The sequence below is a fragment of the Schizosaccharomyces pombe genome (genome assembly GCF_000002945.2).
Source record: "Schizosaccharomyces pombe strain 972h- genome assembly, chromosome: I".
Classification (NCBI taxonomy): Eukaryota; Fungi; Ascomycota; class Schizosaccharomycetes; order Schizosaccharomycetales; family Schizosaccharomycetaceae; genus Schizosaccharomyces; species Schizosaccharomyces pombe.
The window spans coordinates 3,093,342-3,108,931 of NC_003424.3; the positions used below are offsets into that span (position 1 = coordinate 3,093,342).

Genomic DNA, 15,590 nt, shown 5'->3' on the forward strand with positions numbered 1-15,590 from the left:
AATAAATTAAAATTATTCACTTTTTTTTATGTTGCTTTGGGTTTCAAGTGTTTCTTAGTTTTTCGCAAGCGAAAAGAAAGGAACTGTCGGTTTTTAATCTTTCCTTATAGATTCCATTTCTTATTGTAGCTATATTTATAAGATACACATCAAATTTTCAATTTTAGCATACGTAAAGGATAAAATACAGATGCCGGCAAAAACTACTGCTATCTGACTGACGCTTAATGGTATACGAAGAAAGGTTACTGTTTAATAGAAAAAAAACAACGTCGTGTTTACTCTGCAATAACAGATGGGCACCAAATCTTTGAACTAACAATAATACTTTTCATTACCTAAAATATGCTTAATATTCAACAAGAACGTCAAACTGAAACAAGTTTGTTCAAGCTTCTGTTTTCTAGAATTTTTGTTAATTACTTGGATCACTTGTCTTAGGAAATGAAACCAGGCCTCAGTATGATTTATGCGATAGAAAATTAAAACAGTAAAGTGATGTGTTTTATTATAACATGTAAATCATTGAAATTGTTGTCATAACACAAATGAAGTGAACCTTGCATAGCTTCGCATGCCTTGTCGATTTGCTATGCTCTAAAGGATTTATAAAATACACTCTCTTTAACGTTTAATTAAACTCGTCATTCATTTTATCCAAAATGTCTTGATTCGCAGATAGAGCACTTATGAATAATTTCTTCGCAAAATTAAACTGAGAATGCAGTTCTTTCAACTCTTTTTTCATCCTCCTAATTATTTTTTCATGTTCAGTATTCCGTTGCTTTTCTTTTCGCAGTAAATTTTCTAGTTCCTGAATTTGATTAGAGTCCTATTCGCTTGGTCAGTTATGATCATGATTACATTTTTTAAATACACCCACGTACTTTCGATGAATTTATACAATTCCTTAATTCCGACAATTTGACGATGTCTTTGCGACCCAAATGTAGTTTAGATGCAGTGTTTGACGACACTAGAGAGGTAGGTGATCCTAATCCATGTCTATAATCACTCGATTTTTCTGTGAAAACATTAGATAGTGAAGAACCATACAAGCAAGGGGACGTATTTTCCCTATAAAAATGTAATGGTTGACCATAGAAATCACAACTTTTTTCAGCTTCTGAAGGATAGTTCCCCCTTGGCGATAAATGAGTCTTGTTGTTTTCCTTGACAATATACGGTGTCATCGCCAGGGCATCTAGCCCATTTGAATGGCTCGAGAGGTCCCTAGATTTATCTAAATGGGAAGTTTCATTAGGCCAAATACTCCCATTTGCTAATTTTTTTTCAACTACTGTTTCTCTTGGTTTCAAAAACGAAATTTGATCCGATGTCTTTTCGTTTAGAAACTCTTTGTTTGAAGAAACAACTAAATCTAATTCCTTCAACTGTTTACATAAGATTGAGTTTTCCTTATCTGAAAATAGCTCATCTTTTACTTTGCATTCCGACCTTTTAGTAAAAACCAAATCGGTTTCAGGTTGTTGAGATATTTGGTCAATCTTAAAACACTTAATTGAGGACTTATGTTTCTTCATTATGTTTTGCGTTGGCTAATTTCATGGTTAAAAATGGCGGAATATGAAATAGTCGACAGTAAACAAACACTGTGTTTTCACTATGTCAACCTTCCCAATCTAGTAAACAAAAACGATAACAAGAGTAAACCAATTTTGGCACAAGCGCATTATAAACTTATACTGTATAAATTAATAATACCCCAAAAACTAAGAGGTCACAGGATGTGTAATGTCTGATGCCATAAACTGCAATAGTTGCTTCTGGTATAAAACGGTAGAAATGTGTAATGGGAGTGAAGAAAAAGAAACATACGTTCGAAACTGTAAATAAATCATACTTAAATAATGTTTTAAAATAAGATTTAACATTAAATAAGGATCATGATTTCGAGATATCAAAAGATGAATGCTTAACAGTGGTAAATAAGATTCGTCCTCGTCTAATGCTAAGTATCCTCTAGCTAAGATTGTAGAAATTTTCTTAAATTCATCGTTCGGCACAGGCATTGCCATTTCTCGGATAAACGCAACCAAAGAGAGCTCATGACTACTATTATTACGAATAACTGTGCTTGAAGCCGAATATGGAATCCTTGAAAACACTTTCGAAGTTGAGCCAGGTCCGTGCTCTGCTGAGCAGTAACCAACTGTAAGAGAAACATTGCCTTGTAAGTTTTCAGGTATTATTGCTTGATCCCAAAACAGATACTCTGCGTCAGACATCTCACCAATCTTCATGACGATTACTATCCAATCCATGTGCATTGAGTTAAGGAACGTAAATGTGACTTCTAAAATTTGCTGTAAAGCATCTTCAATTTCAAGGTCTTGGAGAAAATAGCGTCTCTCAGTTTCAAATTCTCCATAGGAATCATTCCAATTGCAAATAAGCAAGTGCTCTTCGACAGTTGTATACGTTACATGTAGCGCATACTCTCCCAAAGCTGAAGATCTGGGATTAATATCTTTAAGCTGATAGTTAAGAGTTGATAACAAGGGCTTTTTCAGGAGAAAAGCCGGTTCACGTCTCTTTAATGAACCATCCATCAATAAAGGATCATTATTATAAATGTCGAGTGAAACTTTTGTAAAAAAAGAGTTCGAATTTGTAGTATGCGAGTTGGGTGAATCAAAAATAGAATTCGGAATCGTGCATATTCGTAATGATTTATCTTCAAATTTATTATCCCCAAGTCTCTTGATTGAGTCCTTTACGCATATAAAATGTTGACAAGCCTTTAAAAGTTTTTCGGAATCATCTTCTAAAAAATAAAAAAAAAGTACGTTTTTTCCGCTTAATTCATTAACACAAACACTCGCTAGTTGTTCATAAGAGGTTGCTGTATCGCTTTGAGTTGTTTCATTATCATCATAATTATCTGTTTCATTAATATTTGTACTGAATCCCATCACTCTTTCGTTAATAGAAGTTTCAGATAAATTCAGTTTTCCAAGTTTGCAGTTTTCATAAGCCAGCTGAACATCATAAAAAAAGCTGATAGCCTTGCTGCTTACGTCGGGAGATTTGGAAGAGAGCAAAAAAACTTCAAAATCTTTGCTCTCACCATACGGTTGAAGACATAAAGATATCCAATTCTCTGGTGCCGAAGAATCTAAAGACAACTTTTTTTCGTTGTATTTGAGCAAAACACGAGGAGGTTGGGAGAAGTTTACCAACGTTTCAGAAAAGTTAACTTGGGATGGAGGATTGTCATTTAATGCGTGATGCCCGTTATTAATCGAGGACAGATAATTTTCTGGGCTTTTGCTCAAGAAAACAGCCGAACTTTCACCTAACAATATTTTCTCTAAATAATCCCTAATAGGCTTCCGCATGTACGAAGAAAAGTTTAAAACATCTTGAGACATCATGAAACTGGTAGTCATGCTTTTCCAAAAAGGTAACGATCTAAACCATAAGTTTTGAGACAAAATAGCGTTTAACAAGTCATTTTTTCCCAAGGTAATAGTGGGTTGTAAATCTAACGATTTTAAAAAACTGAAATCAAAATTTGCTGACTTGGATTCATTCATAAGAACCTGATGTGCTAACGATAGCGTATCATAATTTGAATCGGGGTTACTTTGTTCTGAGATATTAGTGGGTGTTTTAGAAGATGAAAAAAAATCGTGATTATACTCCATTGTAAAATCTTGTTGTATAAAGTTTGTAGAGCAGATGTCTTCATCTGTACTAGTTACCGATTCAGCGACCGAAAATGATTCAAATAAATCTTCAGTTGACAAAGAAGGAGAAGGGCACCAATATTTACCACCATAGTTATACTTCTGAAAAATACTGGAGATAGACGAGGGAAAAATTACCGCAGAATAGTATGAAGGCATATACGCAGATGTAGGGATTTTAGAATCTGAAATATTTAAAGAAATTTCAGGAATATCAACTTCGACGTTGTATGGATTTAAATCTTCGGTTACCATTCTATCATCCGATTGAATTTCCATTTGCTTTGGAATATTTTCGTGAGTATTCAAATTTGGACTGGTGTTTGATTGAGAGATGGAAGTGTTGATTTCCTCATTATCTAAGGTTGTCATAGTATTTGCAAAATTAGGCTCAATCATCTCAACTTTTTCTTCAACGTTAGGTAAGTCAAAGTAATCAAAATCAGCCTCTGTTATTCCAACATCGTCTATTTCCTCCATTAGTATGTCATCTGAAACATTATGATCAGCAACAAGTATCTCTTCATTTACTTTTATTGAAGCAGGTGTAGATTTTGCAGAATTTATCGAATAATTAACGGGAGAAGAACTATGAGAAGGAACCAAGGTTACAACGGCATCAGCAGTCTCTTCCTTTTCTGTAAAACCTTCTTTTCTTTTATCTGAAGCTTCCGCTTCTTCATTTGCGAACTCAGTTAATTCCTTTTTATTGTTTACGACGTTTGAAGGGAGGACTAGGTTATTCAAATCTGTAAGGTTGCTAGATAATGAATCATCATTCATTCGAAGGGCCGACGTTTCCAAAAAGCAAAGTTCTAAAGGCCAGGAAAATTCTAATGCCGAAGATTCTAAGGTAACACCCACCCACTTTGAAGTAGTCGTAAGAGAGAATCCATAGCGGTGTTTCAATGCATCAACAGTTTGAGCAGATGCGTTGGCATGCACAGAGGTTAATGTTGCCAAACAACCAGTCGGGGCTAAACGAATGACAGTGTCTAACTTTTTAACCAAATTATCCACTTCCGACAAACGATATACCGTCTGCCTTGTAGGCTTTAAGTAAAATTCTATATGGCCTTTCGATAAGACAGAAAGCTGTAAATCCACAACAGGATATCCATATATGTTCCAGAGCTGGGTATCGAAAGAAGGGTGTAATTTTAAAGGAAGAAGGACACCATAAATTGGAACAAAGTTGTATTCTTTGCACAGCCAATACAACACCGTTTTTTTCAATCCTTGAAGAAAGTTTATATACAGGTCTAATAGAAGAGCTAATTCATCTTTTTGAAAAAGAGCTAATCTGGAAAATGCACCTGAATTAAGTAGCATAAAAGAAGATGATTCCTCAGGAATAGATGGAATGGCTTGAAAATCATATACAAAAAGTAAGTCATTCTTCGCGTGAACAATGCAATCCTGATTTCGTAGATAAGCTTCTTTGTCTTCTAAGAGGGAAGCAGCATCCTCATTGTCCTTTCGCTGAACCTGATACTTCGCATAATATATAGTGTTAGGGCAAGGCTGATCAGTTAGCTTTTAATTTATCATGTTATAATAGAAATAATTACAATTGTTTTAATACTAATTAGATGAACTCCATCATGTACCATGGCAGAGGATAATGGCAGATTATTATATAAGAGGAAGTAGCTAGCGTACACGCGTAAAGAAAGCACATGCGGCCACTGTCTCATTTTAACATATTTCTTAAAACACACCTGATACTTTTACTGTTAATAATAAAATAAACAAACATTAAACTAACGGTTTAGTATGCAAATAAGCATAAATGCTTCGAAATTGATGAAGGAAATATATACTGACATATAATGTTTATATTAATCCCGTAATGACCGCTATTTTAATAAAAAAAGAATGCTCCGCCTTAAATTCCTATCCTTACTTTACAAATAATTAAAATGAATGAAAGTGTAGCAATAAAGGTCCAACACAATTGCAACTCCTTCAGGTAATATGTATGAACCTATCCCTCAGTATAATGTTAGTTAAACATTACATTCCCTTAAGACTCCTCTTGAATGATGGTTTAAACAACTCATGAGTGATGGCATCTGAAAAGTGAACGAGAAGATTACAGAGAAATTGGGATTCCCCAATCAGTTTTAACAGATACACTCATTGCTTATAAAGTTATAATAAGAAGGAAAATTTTTAAATAAATAAACTAGTTGTCAAGCGTTTTTTACTCATCATCCGAATCGACATCAACTGAATCAGAATTTTCAGACGAACTTTTTTCGATTTCGGTTTCATCTTCTGACTCAGTGTCTAGAGCACGAGCATCAAAGCTGTTTTTAGAAAAGCCCAATTTTTTGGCGAACAAATTCAACTCATTTGCAAACTAAAACAGAGGATATTAGAACCTTTTGAAAGAAGTAATTAAGAAACATCGATATTGACTTACAGCATCAGTCCCATCCTTCTTGGGTTGTTTACGATTGGGTTCTTCGAATTCCAACTCTTCATCGCTTTCTACATCTTCAATCAGCTCCAGATCCTCTTCGGTACCTCCGAGTTCTTTAATATCATGGAGTAAACCATACGATTGCTTTCTTTTCCGATTCGCTTTAGGCTTTTCCAATGATGATTTGGGTTCCTTAGGACCAACGGAACTTTTATGTTTATCAATAGTTTTGTTTTCCTCTGTTTTGTTTTTTAGTGATCTAGCAGAAGAATTTTCCACAACTTTTGAATTTTTTTTCATGTCCCTCTCGACGACATCCTTGATATCTGAAAATAAAGACAAATCCATATTATGATTTATGTCAAATAAAATAAATACAATCTTTTGTCGAGTTTATCGATTATTAGAGGATGTGAAAATCCAACGCAAAATAGAAAAGTGTGTATGCAGAATTAATGCTTGGTATAGTAGAAACAACAGAATATTTTCTCCTACTACAATATAGGTAGAAATTTGAAGAAATTGCACGCTTTACCACTTAATCTAACAATTTCGCTAAGCACACTATTGATGGTATTGGTGTAAACTCTTTAGAATTAGCAAACTTAGTGACAAGTGAAAAGGATGGGCGGTCTAACAAAATTTTCGAGTTATTTTCATTCCATTTTCTCCCGCTTCCCTTTAATAACGTTTTCTAATCCTTACCCGGGCGAAAATGAAGATTACAAAACGAAAACAGTCATGTATTTGACTATGTGGAATTCCGACTTGAACTCAGAGGCTCTGGACGTTAATAGTCTTCAATGGCAAACCTGGGCAAAATTAAACGACCCTTCAATTGTTTTTTTAAATGTGTCTAACCACGCCTCTCCAGATGAGAAAGTACCTTTTATTCAAATTGAATCTCGAAAATTAGTCCTCAATCCATCTCTTTTACAATATTTTTTAAAGGATGAGTCAACACTGCAGCAAATCTCTCCTTGGATGAGTTTGCTGATAAATCAAGTAGAAACGGCAATTCTCTTAACTATGTATTTGGACAACGAGAACTTTTCTGAAATTCAAAAAAAATGGTTACCTAACATGTCTTGGCCTTTAAATATTATTAAATCAATCGGGTTACCTTCTCAAATTAAACGAAAAATTTGTCTTCAGTTGAACGAATCAACTCTTGATTTTGATGCGGTACGTTTAATAATTTTTGATAGCAGTTAGTCTTCTAGACCGAGCATTTTGAAGCATGATTTGTACTAACAAAGCTTAGATTTTAGAGGATGCTTCGAAGGCGTTTTCAGCTCTTTCAGAACTTTTAGGATCGGACAAATGGTTTTTCAATAACGAATCACCTTCTTTCTTAGATGTTTCTTTGTTTGCTCATGCAGAAATTATCAATCATTTACCTTTAAAAAACGATCAATTAAAGGTTGTTTTGGGGACACACAAAAATTTAACTGATCTCACAACGCGAGTTAGAACTCTCGCTGGTTATACATCGGCTGGACCCATTGCTCTTCGTTAACATTTTAATTAATTGAGCATAGCCCAACGAAATTTTATTTCTTTGATTGCTTTGACCGAAGTTCCCGATATTATTATTTTATTTTTAAACGTGGTTATAATGTCAAATGCATTTTCTCATTAATACTAGCTTTCACATAATGCTAACATTAACTTTACCATGTTTTTCCGTTAATTTATTTCAGCTTGTTTTTAGTACTTTCTCACTCTATGTTAAAAAGAGAATAAATTAACAATAGGTCAATATTATATAAGTATATTTTTTCAAATGCCACCAGCATAAGCCTAAATACTTTCTAATAGTATATACTTCTCACTCTAATACAAGGGATTGTAACTTCATCGACCTGAGTACTTGGTTTATAACCCTTAGCTTGCCACTCTTTGGCAAGATCCCATAGAAAAAAATCAATTGTGATAGCATTAACATCTTTTCTGTTAATGTTTTGAAGAATCTTTTCAACAGCCCAAATGCTACATCCACGCATCTCGATTTCCATAGGATCATTATGAGCTATCAATTCATTTTTTAGCAAACGCTTTTTAAAATCAGAAGAATAGCTCAGACATCCTAATTGCCACAATATCTGGGGAACGCGATAGTCAGCAAACATTGTGATAGAATCGATATCGTCAAATCGACCGTAATTTTGTCCCTGAAAGCAAGCCCAAGTTTCTGCTACCAAAATTTGAGCACGTTTGAGCATATAACATTCTCTTCCTTTGTAAACAGATACATCTCTAAAATCAGGGAAATCAGCCAACAATAGCTTTATTAGTCTCTGCGCTTGATTATGACATTTTTTGAGTAATCCGCAGTATGAGCCATGATAAGAATCTACCAGTACACGGCCAGAAGCTCGCATGATTCTTATACGCTCCTCTAAAAGCGGTATTTTTTCAACGGTAGCACTGTCAAATACAGAAGCAATGAGGGTATCAGGACATTGTTTTTCATCAGCATAAAAAGCAGGGCTTGTAATGGGAATACCAGCATCTAATGCTTTGTTAATGGCTGCACATAGACTCCAATAACCAGTGTAAAGCTTCCCTTTGTATTCAATAGAAAATCTCTTGGAATGTTTTCCACTGTCTTCAACGTCAACGTCTGACCAAAATGAAAAATTCAAAATGTCCACCAAGAAAATCCTAAAGATTTGACGTTAATACATTATGAACAGGGTAAACTTGTTGAAATGAAGTATTAAAAAAATATAAAGTGTATATGTTCAGCAGCTCATCTTTATTTAATCTACGAAAACATTCAAGCGTCCACACATACCAATCTAAGGTAGAGACGTCTCGGGTTTTAGGGTGAAGTTCGTGATTCTGCCACTCAGCGAATTGGGGTCCCAACGAATCTAGCTTCTCTTTAATCCATGTTGCCACTGCTGCACAACCACCTTTATTAACTTTCACATCGTTTGAGTTCTTTCAATCGTTCATGTTAGCAGTTATTAATAAGTAGTAAAATTACCAAAGAAATAAATTCAGCATCTTGAAGCACTCGGGACATTATAAGAGTTTTAAGGGAACGTGGATGATGCCAGTTTACACTGAGACCTAGAAAGGTAAAACACAAGAAAAATAAGAGCACGAACGAATATTTTGTAAGACAAGCGTACTAAGGATTCATTAAAAAGTAATGAAGGAGGAAAGTGTAAATAAGTATTTCATTTCATACATGTATCTATAAATTATTCGTACTTTATCTTACTATAATTATATTATTCTATAGATAGCCCAATTTTACAATCCAAGAACTACTGGTTTGTGTAACACTTGAGCTATTAGCAACCTAAAAATGCAAAGGAAATGAATTTGAACCGATTAAATTGAAACTAGGAAAAAAAACATCGATCTTTAATTCTACAACTATCAAATTAAATCAACCAGTGAAAGGACGAAATAATTAAACAAGCATGATGACTTTAGAAGTATCATTGAATGTCCAGCGTTCATAGATACTTAAGAAGACTTTTCAGTTTCGTTTTCGTTCAATTCAGTGATTGTAGGGCCATCAGACTTAGCTGAAGCATTGTTAGAATTGGACGAAGTGCCAGTAACAGCAGCTGCAGGCTTGTTTCCTCCCCCAAAGAGACCAGCAGGGGGAGCAAATGGACGAGATAAGCTACCTTCAGCAGCCTTATTAAAGATGTAAATGGAAACCAAGTTGTTAGTAAACAAGGAAATCAAAGGGAGAATGGACTGAATCACCAATGGTTGAGCATAACCCATATACAAATGCATGAACGCCATGATAGCTACACCCATCATGGTAGAGCGTTTAGCCTTTTGTAATTGCTCACTATCATACTCCTTGACAGTGGTGGTCACTAGCTTGCCATTGCTTTGTCCAGAAAAAGGAGGTGCAGGCTCTTCATAAACCAAAGGAGTCTCATCATTGTTGGCATTAATACGAGCTTGGATAATTGCATAGACACCAAAAATAATGGTGTTTGAGATCACATAGGCAGCACGAGCATAATAGACAATTTGAGGGTCGGTGAAGTCAAGCTTCTTAGAATATTGCATAACACCCAATGCGGCGACAAGATTTAATACCTAAATTTCGATTTTGTCAGAAAAGCTGAACATACTTTATATTTCTTCTATAGTGCGAAATCTAATAAAGCCCATGCAAAAGAATACCTCGCATTTGACAAATATTCTCAGAACACTAAAGTTTAAATATAATAAAACTTACCTGAGCGTTCATTTTCAGAATTTTAGAAATAAAAAAGAATAACTTAGCTTACAACTGCCTCTTTTTTAGGTAATGGTGGAGGACAACTTAGATAATGGCACTACAACAATAATATGCGAAGCCATCAGGTTTAAGGAGATCTATCACAGTCTCGGTCATACCATTCCTGGAACATAGGCGAAAACGTGAGAAATTAAATATAAACATTAAGAAATGTTTAGAAATTTTGGAACATTAGTGTTCCTTTATACTGTAGAGCAAATTTGTTTGTTTACTAATGAGATGATTATTGTGTTAATATATTTGTATATTGTAAATTAGTCATTAATTAAATAATAATAATTCTTTAAAGTAAGGTGTTCATTATCCAAGAAGCAGTTATAGCAATCTAAATGGCATGTCAGAATTATACGAAAAAGGATTCAACTTAATAATCCTAAAAGAGGATAAAATACCAGGTTAATGGACCTGTTCAGTTTAAAAACGAATAGTTGGTATATAAACCAAATGGTAATGATGATTGAATAATGAAAAGTTGATAGGAAACGTAAATGCAGAGTAACATACAAAACAACGGTGGAGCTTTTGACAGACAAAACTTTTTAAAGGGAAGATTCGTTATAAAAAATTGTTTTTCATGCAGCAGTAAGACCTACACTAGATAAAGGGTTAATAAATAAGAGCAAATTAATGTTTTCCAAACTCCATTACGTTTAGGTACTTACCAAAAATGATTTACCATAGCGCATTCTCCTCCTGTTCGCAAATTAACACGAAAAGAATAAAGGTTTCCGTCATAAGTTGCAACATTTACAATAGTATTATCTGGACCGAAAGCAGCGATTGAGGTGACCTTATCACCAGGTATATGAGCGTATGCAAAATCTCTTTCTGGGTCGAGCATTCCAGAAACCGACTGCGGAAGGTATCCACCAACAGTACCTATGAGTGATCTTGAGGAACGACGAAGTAAGCTTTCTTTGGGAGGGGGAGAAGAAGGAAGAAGACCTTGACGCTCTAAATTAGAATATACCTCCTTGAGACGGAAAATGTGAACGGTTTGTGTACTAGATGTTACCGTCAAAAGACTAGAATCGGGATGAAAAGCAATAGAATAAATCTGGGCAGGGAGAGAACCACGACGAAACTGATATAATCGCTGGCCTGAAGGTATAGCGAAAACTCGAATAATTCGACCATTATCAGAAGCAGTTGCAAGCATTGTGCCGTCAGAGTTAAATGCCAAACAGGCAAGTGAATCTTTATGGGCTTCAATTTTGGTTATTTGCTTACAATTGATTACATCCCACAAAATGACTTGACCAGAAACAGCAGAATTAGATACATTAGGACTGGAGGACTCACCTTCCGTCCTAGGCTCATGATCCCGACTATCAGGATACGCCAAATAGCAATTTTCGGAATTCGGTGAAAGAGCACAAACAGCTGTTACAATAAAGAATTAGTGATATTGTAGTTGCGAAAAGACAAGTGTTTTTGATGTTGCTTACCGAACACATTACTAGTTGTTTCGATTGTGTGAAGCAAAAGCATATTGCTTATATCATATACATAAATTTGTTCCTCCAAAACCGCCAGCAAGCGTTTTCGATTCAGCTTGACAGCTAGTAAAGGAGTCGGAAATGTCAACTCACATATTGTAGTGCTTTTCTACACTCGTTAGTAGAGAGGAAATAAAAAAAGGGGCAAAGCATTAGACATTTTGAGCTTACCTTTGTGTTAATTAACTTCAGCTTTCTATTATTTCCATCGTCCTTCTCCACAAGAGCCACCAGAGATGTACTGAACAGCATCTCTACTATTGAAGTAGCACCTTGAACTAAATTAGGTTAGAAAAATGTTTCAATGATGATGGTTTTTATTACAAAACACTTTATTACCTACTTTTGTGAAAACATTTTCCAAACGGATCACAATTGTATATCTTATATCCATCGAATGTTCCAATGGAGAGCAAACTACAAGTATTAGTGATGTTGATATCAAAAACAATAAAATAAGTACTTTGAATCCTGGTTAAATCCACAAAATAGTAAGCGAGACATATTCGATACCATTTTCAGCACAATTGGCCGATACGTATATTGTTCTAATGACTGGCTTGAGACAAGTGGAATGACCCGCGGCTATACACTTACATACGCTGCTTTGCCGCGGTACTTCCGAACAAAGAAATGCATTTTGAAGTAAAACGAAAACTAGTTGTATACTTGAAAACAAGTGTAATTGCTCCAATGTTTAAAATTACAAATATAGAATGTGAACAAATTTCGACACTTCAAATAGGTTCAATTAGTGTTACATATTTGAGGTATTGAAAGAGCCACTGAAGTTGTAAATGTGAGTATCGAAAATAGACTACAAATACATATTCATTTTATTGGAAATTGAAGATTGGAGAAGCTATTACATATGAGTTTACTGAACGCTTTCTAGAACTTTTAAAGCAATTGTCTACAGTTCACTTCGCTGAAGAAAAATGTGCATTAAAATGTTAAAAATTGTATATAAATCGTAAAATTGAATGATCATTATGATTCCGTTGTTTCATTATCCAACCTGATATGCTAGGTTATTCCCTTCGACTATTATAATAATAAATGAAAAAGAAAAAACTTCAACCAGTCTCCCTTGCTTAAATAAATTTATCTGGAAGCGGAATAGGTTTCTGGCCGTTCAATGAAAGAAGTGTCATTTGTAGCAAATGTTTCGTCTGCAGTTGCAAAATTGGGATCGTGAGAAATAACACCACCATCGTAGGGAGGGTCAGAAATCGAATGACCAGTACGAGTCATCAGCGTTGCCTTAAATTGGTCTTTCTTAGCTTGGAGTAAAAAACTTTCCGAAAGCGGTGCATTTTCATAATCTACGCAAAAAGCATTGATTTGCAATCCATAAAGAAAAGAAGAAAACGATTCGTTGAAATTGTCGAGTATTTGTTTGGTTGCTGACAGGTGATTCATTCGTTTACGAAATTCACTCACATTATCATCCAAAACAGCCAGTGACTTAGTAAAGGCTTGGAGATTCGAAGGGATTGCATTCTCACTTTCTATTTTCACATTATCAACATTTTCTAAAGGATTTTGAGTAGCTTTCTGGTATTTCTCCATGTTTTCGCGACTTTGGGTGAGATGTAGATGTTCTACAGCGCTTTCGGCAGCAGCAGCAGGAACATTTTTCTTCCGACGTTCTCAAAAACAGCCTGAGCCTGAGACTGTAGACGAAAAAGTGAGCTTTGAAAGTTATTCACCTTTAAAGTTGATGATTCAAAAGACATGGCCTAGGTTTCAAGAGCATAAAGAATATCGCGAATCGTTCATACGATTAGCAAAATGCGACTCACCCGACGCTATCTTAGTACGATTTTTGGCTTCTTGCAATAACGATTCACATGAAGCAAGTCAAAAGTTAATCAATACGCTACAATGGCGCGTAGATACAGGTGTTGAGCGTATCGTTGAGCGGGGTGAGCTTTATGCCAAAGAGACAAATGATGATCAGTTCTTGGAACAATTGAGAACTGGAAAGGTAACTATGTTGGGAAGGGACTTATCTGATCGCCCTATCTGCTATATTCAAGTCCATTTACATCAACCCTCAAAATTGACTCAGAATTCTCTTCGTGAGATGACCGTGTGGGTAATGGAAACTATGCGACTTTTTCTGCGACCACAAAAGACTTTGAAGGACTCTATGGACTCTCCTCAAAATGTGAATGTTCTGTTCGACCTTAGTAACTTTTCTCTACATAATATGGATTATTCTTTCGTTAAGTATTTGGCATCGTGTTTGGAGTATTATTACCCACAATCTCTTGGTGTTTGTATTCTTCATAAATCTCCTTGGATTTTCAGAAGTGTTTGGAACATTATTAAGGGATGGATTAAACCAGAGATTGCTGCGAAAATTGTTTTTACTCAGAGCGCAAACGACCTCGAAAAATACATAGACTATTCGGTAATTCCTACTTCTTTAGGAGGAGGCAACAAAAAGATATTCCAATACATAGAGCCAGTAGAGCATGAGAATGATGCAGTCATCGAAGATAGCGCTGAAAAGACTGCAGCACTTGCTCGCTATTATGCGTATTTCAGTGAATGGGAGCAGCACTCTTTAAATTGGGCCAAGCTAGATGATGATGATGCTCAAAATGAAAAAGTCCGCTTATGCTGCGATGCTGCAGGTACCAACTTTGCCAACTGCTATTGGAATGTTGACAAATATATACGAGCGAGAACCGTTTACGACCGACTGAAATGGATTGGTAATGTTTAAATTTACTCAATCTAAACGCTATGTTTTACGACTCAATTCTTTTTATTCTTTTATTAATAAAAGAATGCATCTTCCTATATTTACTACCTTTTACTAAAAACTTGAGTTTAGATCTAATGTCCTCGAAATACTCATGATTCCTCAATGGCGTTTTCAATAATCGCGTTTGCGCATATAAAAACTGTTGAAAATTCCACCAATCATTCAACCGTAGCTTGCTTGTTTAGTTTGGCTTATGTTTAGATTATTTATTTAAAAAAATCATCATGGGACTACTAGAAATATAATACAAATGAAATGTTTTCATAACCATTTACAATATAAGTATTTTCAATTCAATATAGCACATTACAATGAGCAATATAGATATATTACAAAATATCACTTAAAAAAGTGTTAATTTATTTTATCGCAAACTCATTTAAGCTTCCAATTTGAGGGTCAAGTGGCATCTACCACAGTAAAGGCGGTCCTTGTGGTTGGCCATGAAGGTGGATGCACCACAGTTAGGACACTCACGACGAAGACGCTTAACGCTTCCATCATCCTCAACCTTGTAGTACTTGAGGACGGCGAGCTCAACCTTCTTGTGCTTGTGCTTGATCTTCTTGGGAGTAGTGTAAGTCTTCTTTTTACGCTTCTTACCACCACCACGAAGACGCAAAACGAGGTGAAGAGTGGACTCCTTTTGGATGTTGTAATCAGACAAAGTACGTCCATCTTCTAACTGCTTACCAGCGAAAATAAGACGTTGTTGATCAGGAGGAATTCCTTCTTTGTCTTGGATTTTGCTCTTGACATTATCAATAGTGTCAGAGGACTCCACCTCAAGGGTAATCGTCTTACCCGTAAGGGTTTTGACGAAAATTTGCATTTTGGTTGTGCTTAGAAATGTTTTTCGAAATTCATATTTCTTTTGTTAAGT

At 35.3% G+C, this 15,590-nt stretch overlaps 10 protein-coding genes and 6 long non-coding RNA genes across 16 annotated transcripts; 8 read left to right on the top strand and 8 right to left on the bottom strand.

Moving 5' to 3' along the window:
• Nucleotides 1-30: 30 nt before the first annotated feature.
• On the top strand, nt 31-1,721 carry SPOM_SPNCRNA.885. The gene has a single exon (NR_151270.1). It is a non-coding gene; the product is annotated as a non-coding RNA (long non-coding RNA).
• On the bottom strand, nt 367-1,544 carry mug74 (the record flags this gene model as incomplete). Its single annotated transcript, NM_001019473.2, has 2 exons — nt 367-832; nt 888-1,544. 2 exons carry the CDS (start codon nt 1,542-1,544, stop codon nt 632-634), a joined length of 858 nt encoding a protein of 285 aa, NP_594048.2. The 3' UTR covers nt 367-631.
• A 12-nt stretch (nt 1,722-1,733) lies between the features above and the next one.
• med13 (mediator complex subunit Med13) lies at nt 1,734-5,326 on the bottom strand (the record flags this gene model as incomplete). Its single annotated transcript, NM_001019474.3, has 2 exons — nt 1,734-5,249; nt 5,285-5,326. The coding sequence occupies 2 exons, from the start codon at nt 5,324-5,326 to the stop codon at nt 1,734-1,736; spliced, it is 3,558 nt and encodes a 1,185-aa protein (NP_594050.3).
• SPOM_SPNCRNA.3386 lies at nt 2,984-3,350 on the top strand. The gene has a single exon (NR_192752.1). It is a non-coding gene; the product is annotated as a non-coding RNA (long non-coding RNA).
• SPOM_SPNCRNA.3387 lies at nt 3,466-5,227 on the top strand. Its single transcript, NR_192753.1, has one exon. It is a non-coding gene; the product is annotated as a non-coding RNA (long non-coding RNA).
• Nucleotides 5,327-5,381: 55 nt separating the features above from the next.
• SPOM_SPNCRNA.886 lies at nt 5,382-6,566 on the top strand. Its single transcript, NR_151271.1, has one exon. It is a non-coding gene; the product is annotated as a non-coding RNA (long non-coding RNA).
• On the bottom strand, nt 5,706-6,719 carry noc12. The gene is made up of 2 exons (NM_001019475.3): nt 6,142-6,719; nt 5,706-6,078 (listed from the first exon to the last, which is right to left on the bottom strand). The coding sequence occupies exons 1-2, from the start codon at nt 6,487-6,489 to the stop codon at nt 5,920-5,922; spliced, it is 507 nt and encodes a 168-aa protein (NP_594051.1). The 5' UTR covers nt 6,490-6,719; the 3' UTR covers nt 5,706-5,919.
• Nucleotides 6,720-6,733: 14 nt separating this feature from the next.
• Nucleotides 6,734-7,981, top strand: mtx2 (metaxin 1). The gene is made up of 2 exons (NM_001019476.3): nt 6,734-7,326; nt 7,406-7,981. The coding sequence occupies exons 1-2, from the start codon at nt 6,766-6,768 to the stop codon at nt 7,658-7,660; spliced, it is 816 nt and encodes a 271-aa protein (NP_594052.1). The 5' UTR covers nt 6,734-6,765; the 3' UTR covers nt 7,661-7,981.
• Nucleotides 7,762-9,207, bottom strand: qng1. Its single transcript, NM_001019477.3, has 3 exons — nt 9,137-9,207; nt 8,942-9,090; nt 7,762-8,808 (listed from the first exon to the last, which is right to left on the bottom strand). The coding sequence occupies exons 1-3, from the start codon at nt 9,173-9,175 to the stop codon at nt 7,956-7,958; spliced, it is 1,041 nt and encodes a 346-aa protein (NP_594053.1). The 5' UTR covers nt 9,176-9,207; the 3' UTR covers nt 7,762-7,955.
• Nucleotides 9,208-9,426: 219 nt separating this feature from the next.
• On the bottom strand, nt 9,427-10,450 carry snd302 (pho88 family protein). The gene is made up of 2 exons (NM_001019478.3): nt 10,367-10,450; nt 9,427-10,224 (listed from the first exon to the last, which is right to left on the bottom strand). Exons 1-2 carry the CDS (start codon nt 10,376-10,378, stop codon nt 9,628-9,630), a joined length of 609 nt encoding a protein of 202 aa, NP_594054.1. The 5' UTR covers nt 10,379-10,450; the 3' UTR covers nt 9,427-9,627.
• On the top strand, nt 9,671-9,907 carry SPOM_SPNCRNA.3388. Its single transcript, NR_192754.1, has one exon. It is a non-coding gene; the product is annotated as a non-coding RNA (long non-coding RNA).
• A 309-nt stretch (nt 10,451-10,759) lies between the features above and the next one.
• Nucleotides 10,760-12,567, bottom strand: atg1801 (WD repeat-containing protein Atg1801; the record flags this gene model as incomplete). The annotated part of the gene is made up of 6 exons (NM_001019479.2): nt 10,760-11,023; nt 11,092-11,812; nt 11,878-12,037; nt 12,100-12,206; nt 12,272-12,345; nt 12,530-12,567. The coding sequence occupies 6 exons, from the start codon at nt 12,565-12,567 to the stop codon at nt 11,002-11,004; spliced, it is 1,122 nt and encodes a 373-aa protein (NP_594055.1). The 3' UTR covers nt 10,760-11,001.
• SPOM_SPNCRNA.560 lies at nt 11,015-12,183 on the top strand. The gene has a single exon (NR_150930.1). It is a non-coding gene; the product is annotated as a non-coding RNA (long non-coding RNA).
• Nucleotides 12,568-12,849: 282 nt separating the features above from the next.
• dam1 (DASH complex subunit Dam1) lies at nt 12,850-13,534 on the bottom strand. The gene has a single exon (NM_001019480.3). It carries the CDS (start codon nt 13,498-13,500, stop codon nt 13,033-13,035), a length of 468 nt encoding a protein of 155 aa, NP_594056.1. The 5' UTR covers nt 13,501-13,534; the 3' UTR covers nt 12,850-13,032.
• On the top strand, nt 13,357-14,977 carry csr101 (sec14 family protein). The gene has a single exon (NM_001019481.3). It carries the CDS (start codon nt 13,499-13,501, stop codon nt 14,663-14,665), a length of 1,167 nt encoding a protein of 388 aa, NP_594057.1. The 5' UTR covers nt 13,357-13,498; the 3' UTR covers nt 14,666-14,977.
• On the bottom strand, nt 14,858-15,552 carry ubi5 (ubiquitin-40S ribosomal protein S31 fusion protein). The gene has a single exon (NM_001019482.3). The coding sequence runs from the start codon at nt 15,537-15,539 to the stop codon at nt 15,087-15,089; it is 453 nt and encodes a 150-aa protein (NP_594058.1). The 5' UTR covers nt 15,540-15,552; the 3' UTR covers nt 14,858-15,086.
• Between the last annotated feature and the right edge of the window lie 38 nt (nt 15,553-15,590).